This window comes from Lingula anatina, chromosome 3, assembly GCF_051362555.1.
Source record: "Lingula anatina isolate TDL-2025a chromosome 3, LinAna3.0, whole genome shotgun sequence".
NCBI lineage: Eukaryota > Metazoa > Brachiopoda > Lingulata > Lingulida > Lingulidae > Lingula > Lingula anatina.
The window spans coordinates 11,353,154-11,371,744 of NC_141769.1; the positions used below are offsets into that span (position 1 = coordinate 11,353,154).

Consider the following 18,591-nt stretch of genomic DNA (forward strand, 5'->3'; position numbering starts at 1 on the left):
ACATTTTTATTTTGCACCTATTTCTTTTTTTCCTTACGGTTCCCTTACCTCAACCTGTCCACGTGACACAAGATCACGCATATGTCGCGAGAAAATATGTGAACATTTATAAACAAAATGGCAGCGGCTAAACTTACCACGAGCATTTTGTTTTCTCGAAATTTAAACCGACTTGGAAAGGGAATTTACATGTGCCGAAGTGCATTTATGATGAGAAAAACAGCTGTCAATCAGGTAATCGACAGGTTATTTATGTAATAGATCCTGGGCCTTTTCCTTTAGTGCAATGCCTTACCTTAAATGAAAATTCTACCTCGGCAGGCATGAACTCCCAAGCCAAAAGTACGTCGGGAAAATAAACAAATCTGACATTTTGCCTCTTTTACGCACGGTACTTATATGCAAGTAGCACGAAGTAGCTACATATCCGCACGCTCGGCTGTCACCTAGATTGATCAATTGAACTAAATATAGCACCTACTAGTACATGAGTTGAGATTTTGTAAACTTTGTGATTCGAATAAAGTAGAAGATGAGTTCCACCTCCTGCTAGAGAGCAAAACATATGATTCAATACGTGATTCCTTCAGAGGTCAGCTGTCAGAGTTCCTACCCCTAGGCGACCTCAGCAATAATGAACTGTTTAATTTTCTTATGGGTGCTCAGGACATAGATATTCTTAGAATGGTCATGTGTTTTGTAAATGGATGCTTTCAACAAAGAGCCGAGATTTAATTACTGTACCCCGCAGGGACGACGTGTGGAGAGGCTTGTGAGAGACGGAGAGACTATTAAAAGATTAGGCGGTTTTTCTTTCATGTACGTCCGCCATTTTTAGTTCTCAGGATTTGTAAAGCCTGGCTCAATTCGTTGAGAATGCGGTCTTAGTCTCCTATTCTGAATGGGGCTTTTATACCGGTACCTTGACCATAATATCAACTGAAAAAGTCTGATCAACATGTCTTTTATTAATTATATTTCATACACCCTTAGCTCTTTCCAGTTGAATTCAATCAGGCAAGTAGATGGGTCAGCACATCACCCATATGGTGCCAAAAGGATAATGCCAGTGAGGAAGATGAATTAGATGATGACACAGAAGAGGTAAAAGAAGATGGGGGTGTGCATGTTACATTTGCAGAGGCAAAAGCACCTGTAGAGGAAAGTATCGCATACATGCAGAGTGAAGGTGTGTGGTTTTCATTTTGCAGTTTTCATTGTAATTGAAATGGTTGCATTGTACAGTTTTTAGGAATTTAGCCCTTTTGTCTGGTTAACTTCAAATATTGCTGCAATTTTTGTGTAATAATTTTTTTAATTCTCCATCATAAAATTACAGTCTTAGATGCAAGTGTATTATTTTCAAAAACAAGCTGTGACTTGTTAGACTGATTATTTTTTATCTTTACAGTATTTAAAGAAAGATATGGAGATTACCCTGTGTATTTCTACTATAGGCGTAACCATAAGGGCAATACACCACCACGAGTTACAAGACGAACTTGCATTGTAAGAAGATGTATAAACATTTTTGAAAAAAAAAAGGTTACTTTTTTAATGGAAAGTAGTGGGATTATTATGATCTACACCAGCTATTGCCATTGTTTAAAATGGCACCCAGGCTAGTGAAATATGGATCTTACAGGCTTAAATTTTTTTTTTTTTTTTTTTTTTTTTTTTTGCCGGTGAATTAGTTCCACTGTATATGCTAGTTTTTTTGGATACCCTATCATTCCGATACTTGACTACACAGTAAATAATTTCTAAAATGCAGTTTAATATGATTGTATTGATTTTGACTGATTTCAGAAGGGCAACTTTGTAACAGCGGGCAATCCCTGTCCCATCTGCAGAGACAGGTTTCTTACTGTAGACTATAGAGTAAGTTATCAATGTTCTCCTAAAGATTTATTCTTTTTGGTTAGTGGGATTCCTGTTATTTGTTTCTTAATCTTTTAGTTTTGTCTTAAAACCAAGGAAATTAAAAGAATTTATCTCACTGCAGATAGTCAATTTTACGTGTGAAAATTACAGAATGAAACTACTAGTGGCAATTGCTTTTATGTTCTTCTTCAGTTCCTTTTACGCGTGAAAATTATAGAATGAAACTACTAGTAGCAATCATTTTTGTTTTTCTTCAGTTCCTTTTACGCTGGCTGTTGTCATGGCACCAAAAAAGATTTTCCACTAATCTTTTTCACAAACTATTCATTGACAAATTGTGCTGTTGTAAGTCGTGACTGACATTATAATCATTTCATACAAAGTCTATGAAAAAGGATTTTTCTTTTACAGAATCTTGATCTTCTGAAACAGTTTGTGTCAGAAGAAACAGGGGAGGTGCTGAAAGTTCACCAGACAGGTATAAAATTATTATTATTATTATTATTATTATTATTATTATTATACTTCAGTAAAATTACCAAAAATAGTTTGATGCGAGGTTATGTTATCATTTGTATATGGTTATGTTGGACTTTAATTTCCTCAACTCACATGAGATTACAGAGAGAGAATTTTTTGTCTGAACATGTCTAAAATAAGAACTTTCTGATAACAAAATATCACTTCAATTTTTAAATGCTAGAGTACTAAAGAAAGTGATTCTTCTATAAAGATCCATTGAAAGTCAAATTTTTTGCCACAGAACCTGGCAAATGCCATCATATAGTTTTGAATTATATAAATATAAAAAGAAAAACCAAAGGGCATTGTTTCCAATTTTCTAAAAAATTATATGTAAATGGATATTTTCTGAATCAAGAATTTCAACCAAAATGACCTTTTCTTTATTTTAATTAATTTTTTTCTGAAGGAAATTTATGGCACATTATTGTAACTCCAAAATTATAACATTTAGTCCCTTATATCTCCAACACTGGCAGAGATAGGTCTATAGTTACTGTTGAACTTGAATAGGAAGTCATATACTGGCAATCTTAATGTGACCTTGAAATTGACCTTTGACCTACTTTTCATCATGAATTTGAATTTTGCAAATTTTGGTTCCCTTTTATCTCCAAAACTGGCAGAGATAGGTCCATAGTTACTATTGAACTTGAATAGGAAATCTTACTCTGACCTTGAAATTGACCTTTGACCTACTTTACACCATAAACTAAACTTTGCACCTTTTTTAATGCTAACACTTTCAAAACTGGCAAAGATACGCCCATAGTTACTATTGAATTTGAATAGAAAGTCATAAGAGGCAATTTACTGTGACCTTAAAATTGACCTTTGACCTACTTTCCACCATGAACTGAACTTTGCAAATTTTGGTTCCCTTTTATCTCCAAAACTTGCAGAGATAGGTCCATAGTTACTATTGAACTTGAATAGGAAGTCATATACTGGAAATTTACTGTGACCTTGAAATTGACCTTTGACCTACCTTACGATGAACTGAACTTTGATTGTACCATTTTTAGTTATATATATATTTTTTTTGCATATTTTGAGAATTCTTGTTGATTGCATTTTTTACAGCTTGTCAAGCACAAGACTGGTGGGGGGTCTATACGAATGTGCTTACTCCAGCTAGTGGTACAATATTCGGAGGCGGTATCGCCTCTCTGATCCTCTGGTTAATAAGTAACTTTGTTCATTACAGGCGTTTGCCGCAAACAACAAAAGAAACTCATATTTGCAGTAGAGAAGGCAAGAGATTTAGGTAAATCTGCTGTTGTGTCTGTCACATTAACTTTCATATCTACCTAATAAGATATAGCAAGTGAAATGTATGCACGCAATTTTAAACAGTTCATGTGGTGTGTGTGTGTGTGTGTGTGCATGCGTGCATGCATGTGTGTGTGGAGAGAGAGGTAGTCTTGTCAAGAAGGAAGTGCAGTCTTTTTGGAGGATAAGGCATGGAACAAATTAAACTTTTTTAATTCCAGGATTCATGCGAGCCCCATTCCATGACCGCTATTATAATTACAAGGAATACTATCCACATCTGACTGAGAAAGATGTAGTACTGAAGACTCAGCCAAAGCCTCCACGTCCACGCGATAGACGTTTTCTGACATATATGGACATGCTGACCAAGAAATATTTGAGAGAGAAATTAAAGTACCAGTAGCACATGAGAGATGTTGTTTCATTCTGTGACTGAATATTAGCATTTCTTCTAGTAGAACTCGAAAGGTATTCCCCAACATTTGGTCTTGGCAATGGATTGTGGTACCTGTCAACTTTAACCTTGTACAAGAATATGAGCACATTGAAGTATCAGTTGGTGACTTTTTTTCATAACAAAATATATGTATTTAACCAATTTCAAGTCTTTCTGCAGATGTTGTTCACAGGGTGATCAAAAAAACTTTTCATTTTTATTTTATTATTTTTTTCATTGCTTTACTTTAAATATTTTAAGTCAGCTTGTATGTTGTAGTCATGCTGTGTCGTAAAACAGTATGTTAACTCGGAATTATACTACTAGATCAAGACAAACCCAGATGTTTATGTCTGAATAACTCGGATTAGTGCCAAACATCTAAAAATGCATAGAAACTGAACGTTATTTTCCAGGAATCCTAGACAATAGGACTTTCTACATGCCTGACATTAAAAATAGCTCCTTGAAATTGGGAATCTAGTGGTGTAGATCAAAAAAAGAAATAAAACTATGGGTTAAGTTCTTTACTCATTAGAATCTTTATTTATAATATATGACCACTAATAACCCTGTATATATTGGGTGTGACAACAATACAATTGCTGTTACTGCCATCTGGTGGGATGATGAAATGGTTGTAACTTGATTTATGGACAAGTACATACAACAAATATAATATCAAGATGCACTGTTATTTTGAAATTGCAGGCAATGTTGATATAAAAATGTACTATAATGAAAAACATCTAATATCTAAACATAATAAAATATACTGACATACAAAAGTTGATGCTGACTATGCATTAGGGATAAATGCAGTAAAAATACACAGATTGTCATCAAATTTTGAGCAAATACAAAGCACTTAACCATGATTACACTAGTCCAGTACATCTGTCTGTTAATGGTGTACTACATATATTTTGATTAAGAACTGTAGGCAATGAAGGTTCTACCACATTTCATGAGGACTAAATAATAACCACTGCGAATACAAAATGTGTTAAACATATGGGCTGTATCAGTATGTCTTTGCCTTCCCTATACTTTGTTATCTTTAAGAGTTTACTATAGAGTTTACACATACTATGATAACTTCGATAATTCATCCATCAGTTCATCTTTAAATTCTTCACCATCATCTCCATACTGATTGATATCAAGCTCAGCCAACCTTTCCATGAGATTCTCATCAATGCCAGTTTCAAACTCCTCACCACTGTTTCTTTCCTCTTTTGCTGTGGGGTTGATCTCACCCCCTGGAATGTCCACAGTTTGGAAGGTAGTTGTGTGATTGGCTCCAGTGGTTCCAGCTGGTGACGACTCCTGTTCTTCAGGCTGTGGTGACATGTGTGGCACTACTGGTGGTTCTGGATCTGATGTCTGTGACTTGGAAGGAAGTGGAGATGACTCGGCTATTGTATCATTTTTCTCCTCTGCAGGTGGTGCCATCTCACCATCTTTCTCTCCTGGTGCTGTGGGCGGTGGTGAAGGTATGGGCGTAGTCTCACGATCGTACGTAAAATGACTAGGTGGCATAGCTGAGATTGTCATTTCATCATCAGACATTTCTTCAGGAAGTGGAGTCATGGAAAGAGCATCCTTTCCTGAACTTCCTGACATGTTCCTCATAATGGTGGTTTTTGGTGATACTGATCCACGATCAACAGCTTCAGGAGACGGTGGGGGTGGAGCGGGAGAGTCCTCCATCATTTTATCTTTGTCAACCAAATGTTCTGGCGGCTTCATCATTGAAGACAAACTTGACTTCTCCGATTTGCTGTCAATATTCACATATCGTGAATCTGTGTTTGCACTGGATGAAGGCTTTGAGCTGGAAGGTGGTGGGGGTGGCGTAGGGGATCCCTCATAGTCCTCCTCATTAACCTGAGGCCAAGGTTCAGGGGATGGTGGAGGTGACTGACCCTCACTATAATCTGGAGTACCAGTCCTGTGCACACTGGAGATATCAGTCTGTATAGATCTAGCACCTGTCACCATTAACGTGTTCAGGGAACTCTCCCCATAGTCCATAGGCAGGTGTGGGATTGTGATGGAAATAGGAGACTTATTTCCCCATTGTCCACCAGGCCTTCTAGATGAAGTCACTGTAGATTGTGTCTTGGCTGATCCCTCGCGGGAGGCACTTGGCACCTCTGGTGCAAATCTCACACTGCGTTTGCTCATGCGCCCTGCTTTTAGTGAGGCACTGCCTGGAGGAATGGGACTCTCTTTGCCCTGTTCTGGGGGCTCTGGTTCATTTGATTTTCCTGTGGAATAAACAAAAAACCAAATTAACAAAGTCTGTGTATGGCAGCTGATCATAGTGCAGGTAATTGTTTTAGAGATAAGTATGAACCCCTTAAGTCATTTTAGGGTGGGGGGGGGGGGCATCTGCACTTATCTCTGTTTAGAAAATAAAACATTTATCAAATGAGCCTTAGAAACCTTTATCAAATTAATGAAATGACATCACTGAAAATCCCTACAGCTCTTAAGATCTTGGCTGTGAGAAAGAATGTACAGTTGTATGAAATTTTTGTATGAAAAAGATTTACACCTAAATTATTCTGTTCTTCATATATATGGCTTAGAAACAACAAAACTTGTGTAAGGTGAAAAAAGTTCTCTAGACCTACCAGTTCTTTGTCTCTCTGCAGATGCAGTGGCCTTGTCTTGAGCTGCACCCCACTCTGGTTCCTCTGATGATGTTGTAGTGTCTGGTGGGGTCCCACTCACATGGGCACGTAGTGTCATGCGTGTGGTTGGGGGTGTCTTAGGGTAAGGAGCCGACTGAGGAACCAAACTATTGTAACGTGACAGAAGTTCTTGTTGCTGGGGAAAGAAAACATAATTTTGAAATATACATATTTTTAATGTTTGTAAACACATGCAATGTACAGTAGATGGATAAATTTAATGCCAGCATAAATATAACTTTTTAAATGTCAGCTTTATGTCAGAGACTGAATTTTCATACTATGAGGCATTTTCCACATACCAGTTGCATGGCTGTTGGAGTAACAGACTCCTCACGACTAGAGCTGCCCTCTGCCTCCAGGGAGCTGTCCATGACAGAGTCTACACTGGGCATGGTGACGTGGATGGTGCTGCCCTCTGATGGTGGTGCTCTGGACTCTGCAACACTACTGCTCTCTGAGGGAGGTGGAGTGGGCAGAGGACCTAGATATAACATGTACACAGAAAGCTGTATAAAAATTAATTTTAAAAGCATTGAACAAGTATAATTAATTGTCAAAAAATAGTTTATCTGTGAAAACCCCATTTCAGTCTTGCCTGCAATATATACTATATGTTTTTGTTGTTATTCTTACCAAGTGTGAAGTCAAAGTTTTGCCTGCTGTACATGAAGGGCTTTATGGTTCCCTTAGGAAGCTCTGGTAGACCCAGGGAGATTGATGGAAGCTTAGTTTTGTGGGTGCGGGTACTCTTAGACCCTAAAAAAAGAAAACAGTTATTTGGTTACTGATCATACTGACTATGGCTGTAAGAATCCTGATGAAAAAAGACACTATATTTGTACAAATAATACTGAGAAACAAAAAAAATGGTAGAAATTTGATGTAGAAGAAATAATAGTAAAGAAAGGCAAAAAAACTACAGATTTGAAAGAAAATTTAGGTGGTAATATATTAAAACATATTCTATGTTAAAAAAAACCTTTATTCTTTTCATTGGTTCTGCAGAGAAATATTCCTACCTGTTGCAGAAGGCAAGGGCTTTCTGATATATTTTGGCGACTCAGCTCTGGCAGACGGAATCTCGCGGACTGACCCAAAATCAGACATTCTAGCAATACGGTCTTCATCAGCCTCACTCTCTGGGTTGTTGACAGAGCTCATCTTCTCCAGAACTGCATAGTCATCCAGTAGGTAGACCTGAGGAGAGAAATTTGGGCAGAAATTTGAATTTAATTCCTTTTTGTCATCTGGTTTCTTTTCGACATAATTTTTAAAAACAGTTTACAGCAGTTTTTCCACAGATTTCATCCATGTGCAAGGCATAGTTTGGATTTTATTATAGAAAGAGGGTAACTATATTTTAGGGTCTTTTCACACATAAAACTGATCTAGACCAGACAGCGTCTGAAAACATTTATGATTTTATAATGATAAAACTGGAATTCTATCAGATGAGAAAATCATTTATTGTTTTGATGGTCTGTCCACCATCCATTCAATACCTGCTTAGTTGTTAACAAATCTGGGTTTTTCATGTTCTTCTCCCTGATGTCACGCAGGTTCAACTTCTTCTGCTGTAGTACATCGCTGTTGGCCAGGGTGAGGGACACCTTGTCCTTAGGGAGGCTAGGGACTAAAGTGAGCAAGAGATCCCTGATCTTCTCCTTGGACAAAAGACTTCTGGAAAATAAAGTGCAAACAAATGAGATGAATGTTAAAAGGAGTCTGATGAAAAATCATATATCAGTATCAATACCTCATTTCCACGCAGTTCTGTCTCCAAATGCCACGAAACCTCGATTGGTTTTAAACTAAGTCACAAACCTTTGGGTTATCTCCCTTATCTACGGTAAAGTCTTGAAAATTTCGTCGCTTAAAAATTAATTAATATTTTTAATTGTGTAAATCCGACTAATTTTTCAAAATTACCTCTCCCCGACTCCTGGGTATGACGAAATTTTCAAAAATCCGGCCTTTGGGCTTTTCTCCTTAGCGACTGTTATCTTTGACCCTCCTATATTGTGGGATATTTAAAACTACTTCCTAAGTCGTTTTCTGGTGGTAAATAAAAATATATTTATTACTGCATCTCGATTAAGTTAAATTTAACTTACTGTACCCGAAAATGTGTTGAGAATTATCTTCCCGGTAAGAAACATACCTCCTGATAGAGGAGAAGGATCAAGATAAGCTTAATTGCCTCCTTGCATTATAACCTGGCCGCGACATATTAAAAAAAATTATGCACTTGGCAACGTTTGTTGCATGCAGGGCTTTTCCCAGGATTGAATGTCAGGCCTTCTAAAAGTACCATCTGTAACTTCCTAAAAATTTACAGGGAGTTAAAATAATTGCTCCCGCAGACGATCTTCCGCAATTTAAAGCAATAATAACTCTTCCTTTGAGATTCAAAAATCCGCATGAAATACATTGTAAAAAACGCATGGAAATATATTCTATTGTATTTTACCACTAAAACGGCCGTTTTTGTAGGAAAACTAAAATCTGTGCTTGTCAATAGGGCTTACGATGCCTTTTTTCCGGTCGACAAGTGCATTCGTTGCTAATGACGTAATGGTGTCACGCGGATTCTCGCGTTCATTCGAGACCAAAATAACATGGCGCCAAACGCATTGGTGCAGACGCAGACGTAAGTTGCGAGTTTTTGTACAGTGCGTCGGATAACGAAAAGCCCAGAATGGCACACATTGCGGATATAAATGCATTTTTAACAAAAAGACGAATATATCTCATGAATCTTATATAGTGTTGTTGTTGTCTGCTTTTCCCGCGGTTTTAAGTAGGTCACCAGTGACTTTGCAATGTCAGAGAGAGCTCCGTCAGTTAAAATCTCTTAAGAGATTTTAACAAAAAACCGTACGTTTAGGAAAAAAACCCTGGATTAACTTTGAATGCAGGAATGGGGTCGTTGGCCATTGGTAAGTACGGGAAAATTGCCGTTTTTTCCAGGAAAATCCAATTTTTGGCCAAAACGAAGAGTTATTATGACTTTAAGTTTCTTGAACTTATATGAAAACTGAACGATCTCCCGATGATGATATGAAAATTGCCTTTTCGTCTCGCTCGGATCGCGAACGATCTCCCTCTGACGATCTTACGCGAACAAAGTCCTGGCGATATATTTACGCAAACGATTCTTCGCCGAAGATACATGTATGCCGTGAGCGGGGAAGGGGGGGGGTGAAAGATGAAATTAAAAATATATATTATTTATAATATTCAAAGGGGAGGGGGGGGGTAAAATAATGATCTCCCGCTGACGATCGTTTGCAAACTAAGTTCCTTGAACTAATATGAAAACTGCATTTTATTATTGCTTACATCGCGAACAATCTCCCGACGATGATATGAAAATTGCCTTTACGTCAAGCTAGGATCGCGAACGATCTCCCTCTGATATGATCTTACGCGAACAAAGTCCTGAGGATATTACGCGAACGATTCTCCGCCGAATATATACCGTGAGCGGGGGAGGGGGGGGGGGCTGTTTAAAGATAAAATGAAAAAGATATTTTTTAAATCCAAAGTGTGTGTGTCTGGGGTCTGGGGGGGGGGGGGGGGGGAGAGTGAAATAATGATCTCTCGCTGACGATCTTCCGTTAACGAAGTTCCCTAAATCCCTTGAACTAATATAAAAATTGCATTTCATTCTTGCTTACATCGCAAACGATCCCGTGATGATTATCTTACGCGAACGATTCTCCGCCGAAGATATGCCATGAGCGGGGAAGGGGGGGGGTTTAAGATAAAATGAAAATATATATATTATTTATTAAATTCAAAGGGGGGGGGGGGGTTAGAATAGTGATCTCCCGCTGACGATCTTTTGCAAACTAAGTTCCTTGCACTAATTTGAAAATTGCATTTCATTCTTGCTTACATCGCGAACGATCTCCCGATGATGACATGAAAATTGCCTTTTCGTCTCGCTCGGATCGCAAACGATCTCCCGCTGATGATCTTACGCGAACGGAGTCTGCTATAAATATGAAAATTTTCTTCTTGTCTCGTTTGGATCGCGAACGATCTGTTGACAATATTACGCGAAAGATTCTCTGCTGAAGCTATGAAAATTGCCATCTCGTCCCATTCGCATTGCGAACGATCTCCATGGATGAGCCAGGTAATTGTTAAATGGTCCTAAATTGAACATGGACATGAATAGAAGTGACGGGTACATTTCCCTTCGAGATAATATCTTGATCTTTCATTGTGTCTTCCTCATTTAGGACAGCCGCCGATAACAATAACGGCGTTACAAATGACAAAGCCGCGGCCTGTGACTTTTATTTGCCGGCTTGATAACGCACCTTGAGCCAGGTAATAGTAATGAAACTATTTAGACAAAAGGCCGATGTTCCCGCAATTAAGAACGGGGATTCACATCTTAACCACTTATATTGTGAGTAACCGCTCGCAGGGGCGCACTATTGTTCCTATCTCCCATTGAGAGTGTTATCGGCAATGATATCCTGATCGTATCATTGTCTTGAATCAACTGACGCATTACCTTCATGTTTGAGCTGGACAACGCGGCCATATTTGGTGACGAACTTTTCAAAAATTATTGAGTACCTCATTTTCAAGGTCGACGAAGTTTTCAAGGGGAAAAAAATTACCTCGGCGGAAAATCGTCTGCCGACGAAATTTTCAAGAACGACGAAATTTTCAAGACTTTACCGTAGATTAGTAAGGAAGTGGAGAAAGGCAGTTGCTTAATATTTTCTTTGGCTACCAGTAGTTATGCAAAGTTAGTGAACATATTCCTAAAAGTTTCTACTATATTTCCACACTTCATAGGAAAAAGGATGCTTATCATAAGAAGGGTGTTTTTATACTACGAGTTTTCTTTTACTACAAGCCGACTTTACTCACAAGCACTCTAAATGATCCTCCTCCTTTAACTACAACAAACTCAAAAATATTTTTGATTTCATAATAATGTATAGTTCACACAGCTTACTTTGTGTCTTCATTATCCTCCAAGATTTTCTCAAGCACTTTTGTTGGAAGGTGCAGTAACTCTAACAACCTGTAATAAAAAAGAAGGGAGTTAACTACATGTACATCATCCCTTCCACAGAGTTAATTACATCCTCCTATTCACACACACACACAAACACACACACACACACACACACACACAAACCAAGCACGTGTACATTTGCAAACTCCTGCATGCAAACACACATTCACACACAACTGTTAAATGACATTTGTAAAATAACGGCATGTTACTGATGATATACTGGCATATAGTATGTTAACTTACATTTCCATATCTCCTTTCTTTTTCATCCCTGACATCAGGTGCTGTTTATATGGCTGACCTCCAGTTGGTGACTTAGTGCTTCGAGGGGACATCTGCACTTTTCTCTGTTAAGAAAATAAAATAGTTATAAAATTAGTCTAAGAAAATTCTTGTTAAATGAACAGATAAAATGTAACAGTAAATCATTGAAAATCTCTTTGAGCTTTAAAGATCTCAACTATAAGAAAGAATGTGCAGCAATATGAACATATTGTACAAAAAGATCAGATATTTTACTATTAATGTAATTATGTAATCATATAATGAATCTGTCCATTTTTATAAAGCTGATACCATTTTAACAAAATATTCATTGGTAACATTTACAAGCATTTGAAAAAAGTATGTAAGAACAAGTTACACAGAAGTGAGTTCATGTACCATTGAGATATAGAATCTCTGTAACTTTGAAAAAACATAAAAATGTGAATATTAAATAAATGAGCAGAAAAATTAAAGGAAAGAGAGTAAGAAATAAAATTTTACTAAAACCTAGTTTAAAAAATCTCAAAACCATTTGTGCTAAATACCCAGGAAAAAGGCTTATAAACATAAGGCAACATTTTCTCAAGTAAAATTAGAAAAACAATATAAGCTTTAACAGATGAGCTCAGAGAAAAAAATATTTATGAAATAAATAGCTTGCTAACAACTAAAAGTTGCTAACTGGAGCTTTCAAGTTTAAACACAAACTAAAGGTGCTACAAGATATCTATTCATTTTCTAACTGAAAAATCAATACAAAATAAGCTGGAACAAATCAGATAAGATTTGATAAAAAGAGCACATAGATAAGGGTTCTAAATGGGTTAATAAAATTATCATCTAGCTAAAAACTTCCTAGACTAAAATAAAGATGCTACAGCGAATGCTATTTTAAATGTCATCCACACAAATATACCTTCAAAACTGGCCAAAACTCTGCCAACTGTTTATCAATAAAACAAACAACATATTGTGTTAGTTAATCTGACATTCCTGTTAAATAATTGCATTTCAAACTGGACAGTGCATACAAAAATATACACAAACTTAGAGAATTTACATGAAATCACATAAACATACTAACCAACACATGCTGTTGATATTAAGCACTGATCAATTGATAAATGACGATTAATTCTAACAAACTATTCAATAGTAACAAATTCTCACAATTCACAATGACAAATAATTATGTATAACTCTCCGCACCTTGGATTTTCTATAACAGAAATTTCACAAACAAGTAAAAAGTGTTATAATCTTTCTTATCAACAGAGCATGCATTTAAACACAGCAGACAAACAATCATTACAAAACTACAAAAATACATGCCACAGTTGTTATAATGAAAACTAATACATACTGCTGCCTCGGCCTCTCGTAAAAGTTCAATCTCTCTAGGCAACAGGTCTTCAGTAACATCTCTGGCAGACAGGGGCACTGGACCTTTATTCAGATCCTTTATCTGAACTCTGGAATGACAGGGGCACAATAAGATATACATGACGTATGTATGTAGAAATTTTTAAAAAACTGTCATAGCTTTTTATCACTAATCTCAACTGACTGGAAAAAATTAAATTCATGTGAATATATTATAAGTTATAAAAAGTTGGGTTGTCAAGGTGACAACTTACTCTTCCTTTGGATCCAGAGGCTTTTTCTTTGTCTCCTTTTTACTGCTGGGGTTGGGTACCCACACATAATACTGTCTCGGTAAAAAGGTCTCTTGCCACTCCGCCGACAGGTCAGTGGGTTCAAACATCTCCTGAACCTCAACATGATTGACTCTAGGGGGCAGCACACGTCTGCTTGGTGACCTCTGGCTGCTGGCTGGTGTTGCTTGCGGAACTTTAGTCTGTGGAAAACTGGGTTACAGAAGAAAAGTTGAAGCTTATTAGTATAAGTTGTAAAATGATTAATAACAAAATTGCACATACCAAAACCAGATGCTTTTTGTTGATGATACAGAAAATGCTGCATATGTTTGAAATACAAATTGACATGACCCAAGACTACACATGTATATACAAAAAATTTTTATCTACCACTTAGAGGCATACTATACACTTTCATATAATAATAGCACTTTTTTTTTTCTGGAACTTTCAATAATTTTTCACCTCAATACATATATCACTCATCAAAAACTATTGAGAAAAATATGATCCATAAACCAGTTTCTGCTTTTACTGTAACAGTTACAACCGAAATTCACCAGTCTTCATATCCACTAAGTGACTCTGTGAGTGACTGAAAAACTGTCAACTTAGAGCTCAAAATCAACTTACAGACTGTATTTGTGTTGACAGTTTTGTCAACAATGCACCTTTATTGTACAAGATGATCAAGTAAAAAAAAATTTTTAGATACATAAAGGTATATTATTAATTTCAATTTATGCCTTTAAACAATTAATATCTTAAGAAATTTATTTTCAAGAACATTGATTATAGGTTTCTATGTTGCGCTACAAATACTCATGTCAACCTACACGAAGAAACCAGCCATTACCTTTTTTCTCTATTCATGAGTGAAGGCAGCATTGTAGATCGGCTCTGTGGTTCCTTGACTTGCCAAGAGAAAGGAAACTTCTCTGCAGAATCATCCCCATACTCATCTAGGATGTTACGCACCTTCAATGTGGGGAGACCTAAAAAGACAACAGAATTTGATGTAGAAGAAATCATTGTGTTAATTGCCACACCTTCATGTCAAACCTGAATCATACACTTAAAATGTTCAAAAATAATAACATGATAAAGTTCAGTATTGTTATTCTGTGTGTTTGAGTGTGCATTTGCACAAGTGTGCATGTACATTTACATACATGAAAGTATGTCAAACATGCAACTGTGCAATCCTTTATCCTTCTCAAGTAAAACAAATAAATAAATAAACCTAGTGAAATATCAAGTCCTTACGAATCTTTTTTGTTACCCAGGGCATTCCAATCTCTTCTTGTCAACTCAATGTGATGACATCTGTGTAAAGCTTCACTACGGTACTTTCAATACTATAGCCTACTCTCTATCTCTATGGTCACTAACATAAACACGATGTTTCATTCCTATTTATATATATATATATATGTGTGTGTACAATCCAAAAGGAATACTGTGCTGAGGTAAGCAGATTATCAAGTTCATAAATTGGCTCCTTAGCAAAGCTTCATCGACGTCAACCACATTAATGAGAATTTCAGAAAGATCATTAATTCTTGCACAGCCTCGTTTGAGAACATTTGCTTTAACCATTTGCCAAGGATAATTGTCACTTGGATGAGTCAAGTACAATGAAGTACATGAGAAAAAACATCGATTATGTAACTTTTGGCATTGGTCTTGTTCGGTGAAAAACAGCTTTATTACTACCTTTCATCAAAAAAACATGCCGTGTGCGTCAATACTTATATGTCTAATTTGTTTCCACGTCAATCAAGTTCAGATACATATAAATATAAGCTTCACTGAATAAGCTTCATTGAAGGATCAATTTCACCCATGTACATTTCTGAAAATTGTATTTTCCAGGAAATAATGAAATCAATATCATTGACTGAGATTAGATGTATTTGCTGAGTCACAAAAAAAGATAGAAAGAAAAAATCTTAATTTCTAAGAACCTGATTTTTTGCACTGAAAATGGCAAATTCTACCATTTACTTAAATTAAGGAATCGCACTGATAATTTATTCTTTTATCCAAATATCTTCAAGAGTTGGGTGTGTGTGTATTGTGCAAAGGTAAAATTTGTTTATCAAACCAAACTATGTTAAAAAAAATAATTGAAGGTACATACAAAAAATGCAGCAAAAATGCATGCACAGTAGCTAAACTGTGTGTTTTAATAAGTAAACTGGCTTCATAAACAATAATTGCAGTTTGCAACTTCAAGTTGCAGGTTTATAACTGCAAGCACTGGATTAATGACCTAAAAAGTATTTCCATGGTCTGATCATAAAGACATACTTGCCAGCACCACAATTAAAAAATTGGCTAGTTTAATACAGGTCTCTCACGGTTAACAAATGGGTTCTTTTTTCTTGACTGCAAAGTATTGATACGAGAGTAATGCTCTCTCAATAATCTCCAGCACATGCAGAATGTGCTGAATGGGACATTGAAGGGACTTGCAGTTTGTAGTTTATATTGCAGAGCTCACAAAACTATTTATTTGGCTCAGAAAAGTATTCATTTGATGGTATTTTGACATTGTGTTTCTAATTCTTGAATTCAGTGATTGCAATGAAAAATCTGGTAAACATCTAGCCTGTAAAAAGATAGTTATCTCAGTGCCACCAGATTTTATTTCTAAGCTAGCAGTAAGAGAAGGAGACCAAAGAGATTGTAAGTCATCATGGGCCTCACCTCCTTCCTCTTCCTCCTTCTCCTCCTCTCCACTGTCTGACTTGGCTTTCCTCTTCTCTGCAGCCCTGGGGAGTCCACGCTCCAGCCTCCGCTGCGAGGCCCAACACATAGGATGCTGGCACAGAGGACCACAGGAAGTCTCATCCAGGCTGTGGAAGGGGGTGGATGGGGCACTGTGGAAGGGGCTCACACCCACAGGGGCACTGTTCAGCCTTAGTTTAACTGGCATTGTTAGACTGTGGACACTGCCTTGTGCTTACATTAGGCTACTGTAAAATAAATTGTGTTTGATTCATTAGAATGGGGCATTTTGTTATGGTAATGAAAGAGCACTTGCCCTTACTGTTGAAAAACAATGCACTTGGTTCCAGTAGGTTACATTTTAATATTACATGTATGTGCTAAGAACTCATATTTCTTACCAGGTTACAAGAAAACTGATTGTTTATGCTACGATACTGCAAGGTTCTTCTAACAACAGCTAAAAATCAGAGTTATTACCACTACCAATATTTCAAGCCCTGACTATGAAAAGACACTTTTATCAAGAAACGAGGCTACAGGTGTTATTACTTATAATAGCCTCTACTGTATGTACCATTAATTAGCCCCCTCCCTCATATAGCCTCTACATAGTTAGCCCTCCCTCTCTACTCCCCCTATGTTACATCCACAGAAAAGACAGAAAGAGATCAGAGACAGTGGTTTAATTTCATATCCTTTTCAGACCTGCTCTTTAGATTTTTATATACACAGCCTCCAGAAATTCCCAGTATTGTTTTCTGGTTTTAGTATCCATTATTTTTTCAATGATAGGTTTGATAAATATCTCATGTATTGTTGTTCCCTAGACAGCAGCTATTATCAACCAGTATAACACCCAAATTCCCTGACGCCTAACTCCCTGACAAAGGTTTGAGACACTGCAATACTGGAGTATTAATAACGTATTTTTAGCTGTTGTTGGAATAAAATATCATGACCATATATAAATTTGAATGACATTGATGAAATACTTTACTAAAGGCTGCAGTTTTTGATCCAGTTCAAAGGGAAATATCAAACAGAATGATTTCCACATATAAAATTTTTTTAAGGAACAGGAGCAAAATATTTATATTTGTTGATCATAATAGAGAGGTCTTTGACACAGTCACACTGATACTAGTAACTATTTTTGGTCACAAATGACATCATCTCTTCATACTAGTAATTAATGCCAAGGATTCAGTGAACTACATGTACAGTAGTCCAGCACTGATGATGTGACACTGTACGGTCCTATCATGTTGCAGGACTTACAGACGTCATATTCAAAATATTTACATGTCATTACCAGTACGAAATTGTAATTAAGGAAATGGAATTCTCTCAATTTGAGACCCCACACAGCAGGTTATACTGACAAGATATATATGTGATGAACCTTTGTCAAGATCACCAGATGATCTGTGATTACAACTACCTGTAACTGTTAAAATATCAAAAAGAACAGTTCTTGTATTTTTAATTTTTTTTCGCTTCAAAAAATATTTTCCGCAGAAAATAATTTATATACTGTATTTTAGCTGACACTATAACTTTTTTAATTGTAGTGTATGCTATCCAAAAATAAAAAAAAATTATAATTATTAGTTTAAAACTTTTAACTATTTTGAACATTCCCAGTCATTATGATACTCCAGTTGGTGGGCTGTGGCTCACCACAAGCAGAGAGAAATAAAAGAGAGAGAAACATGCACTGATTTACAACGTTGCTTTTCCAAATATTCATTCTCAATATAAAAGCTTTTAGTTCTTACCTTCATTTCCATACTTTAATTATCTTCATCGTTGATATTTATCTTCAGTTCTGATTTACCTTAGCGGCAATTTATTCCTGCGAAATGTAATTAATTATGAACTTCACCTCGCTTGTCACATGCACACCGTTGTAAACAATCCTCCATATTTTTATGACGTCACATGGTAACTTGTTCTACGGAGATCATGTTTTGCTAGTTGTTACAGTTTCAAAAAACACTTATTTAAGCTTTTGTAACCAATAAATATTTTATATGATTATATTTTGTATAATTTTGA

General features: G+C 36.5%; 2 protein-coding genes across 3 annotated transcripts; one reads left to right on the top strand and one right to left on the bottom strand.

Moving 5' to 3' along the window:
* The first annotated feature begins 47 nt into the window (after positions 1 to 47).
* Positions 48 to 4,647, top strand: LOC106166218 (uncharacterized). Its single transcript, XM_013544700.2, has 7 exons — positions 48 to 234; positions 994 to 1,189; positions 1,412 to 1,509; positions 1,810 to 1,881; positions 2,296 to 2,362; positions 3,614 to 3,673; positions 3,900 to 4,647. The coding sequence occupies exons 1-7, from the start codon at positions 118 to 120 to the stop codon at positions 4,082 to 4,084; spliced, it is 795 nt and encodes a 264-aa protein (XP_013400154.2). The 5' UTR covers positions 48 to 117; the 3' UTR covers positions 4,085 to 4,647.
* On the bottom strand, positions 4,636 to 18,484 carry LOC106166216 (uncharacterized). Of its 2 annotated transcripts, XM_013544697.2 has the most exons (14): positions 18,312 to 18,484; positions 16,510 to 16,778; positions 14,654 to 14,792; positions 13,777 to 14,007; positions 13,503 to 13,611; positions 13,056 to 13,082; positions 12,116 to 12,219; positions 11,807 to 11,875; positions 8,325 to 8,502; positions 7,842 to 8,019; positions 7,456 to 7,578; positions 7,122 to 7,303; positions 6,760 to 6,955; positions 4,636 to 6,390 (listed from the first exon to the last, which is right to left on the bottom strand). In XM_013544697.2, the coding sequence occupies exons 2-14, from the start codon at positions 16,736 to 16,738 to the stop codon at positions 5,207 to 5,209; spliced, it is 2,949 nt and encodes a 982-aa protein (XP_013400151.2). In that variant the 5' UTR covers positions 16,739 to 16,778; positions 18,312 to 18,484; the 3' UTR covers positions 4,636 to 5,206. The 2 variants fall into 2 exon arrangements, with proteins under 2 accessions (XP_013400151.2, XP_013400152.2); XM_013544698.2 differs by lacking the exon at positions 13,056 to 13,082.
* Between the last annotated feature and the right edge of the window lie 107 nt (positions 18,485 to 18,591).

Bases quoted from the DNA above. Each gene is read 5' to 3' on its own strand.
- LOC106166218 (XM_013544700.2), top strand. From the start codon at position 118: ATGGCAGCGGCTAAACTTACCACGAGCATTTTGTTTTCTCGAAATTTA. The intron at 1,882-2,295 runs GTAAGTTATCAA...TTTCTTTTACAG, and splicing joins TTCTTACTGTAGACTATAGA to AATCTTGATCTTCTGAAACA. The intron at 2,363-3,613 runs GTATAAAATTAT...TGTTCATTACAG, and splicing joins GCTGAAAGTTCACCAGACAG to GCGTTTGCCGCAAACAACAA.
- LOC106166216 (XM_013544697.2), bottom strand. From the start codon at position 16,738: ATGCCAGTTAAACTAAGGCTGAACAGTGCCCCTGTGGGTGTGAGCCCC. The intron at 7,579-7,841 runs GTAGGAATATTT...TTCTTTTTTTAG, and splicing joins GCCCTTGCCTTCTGCAACAG to GGTCTAAGAGTACCCGCACC. The intron at 7,304-7,455 runs GTAAGAATAACA...TGTTATATCTAG, and splicing joins AAACTTTGACTTCACACTTG to GTCCTCTGCCCACTCCACCT.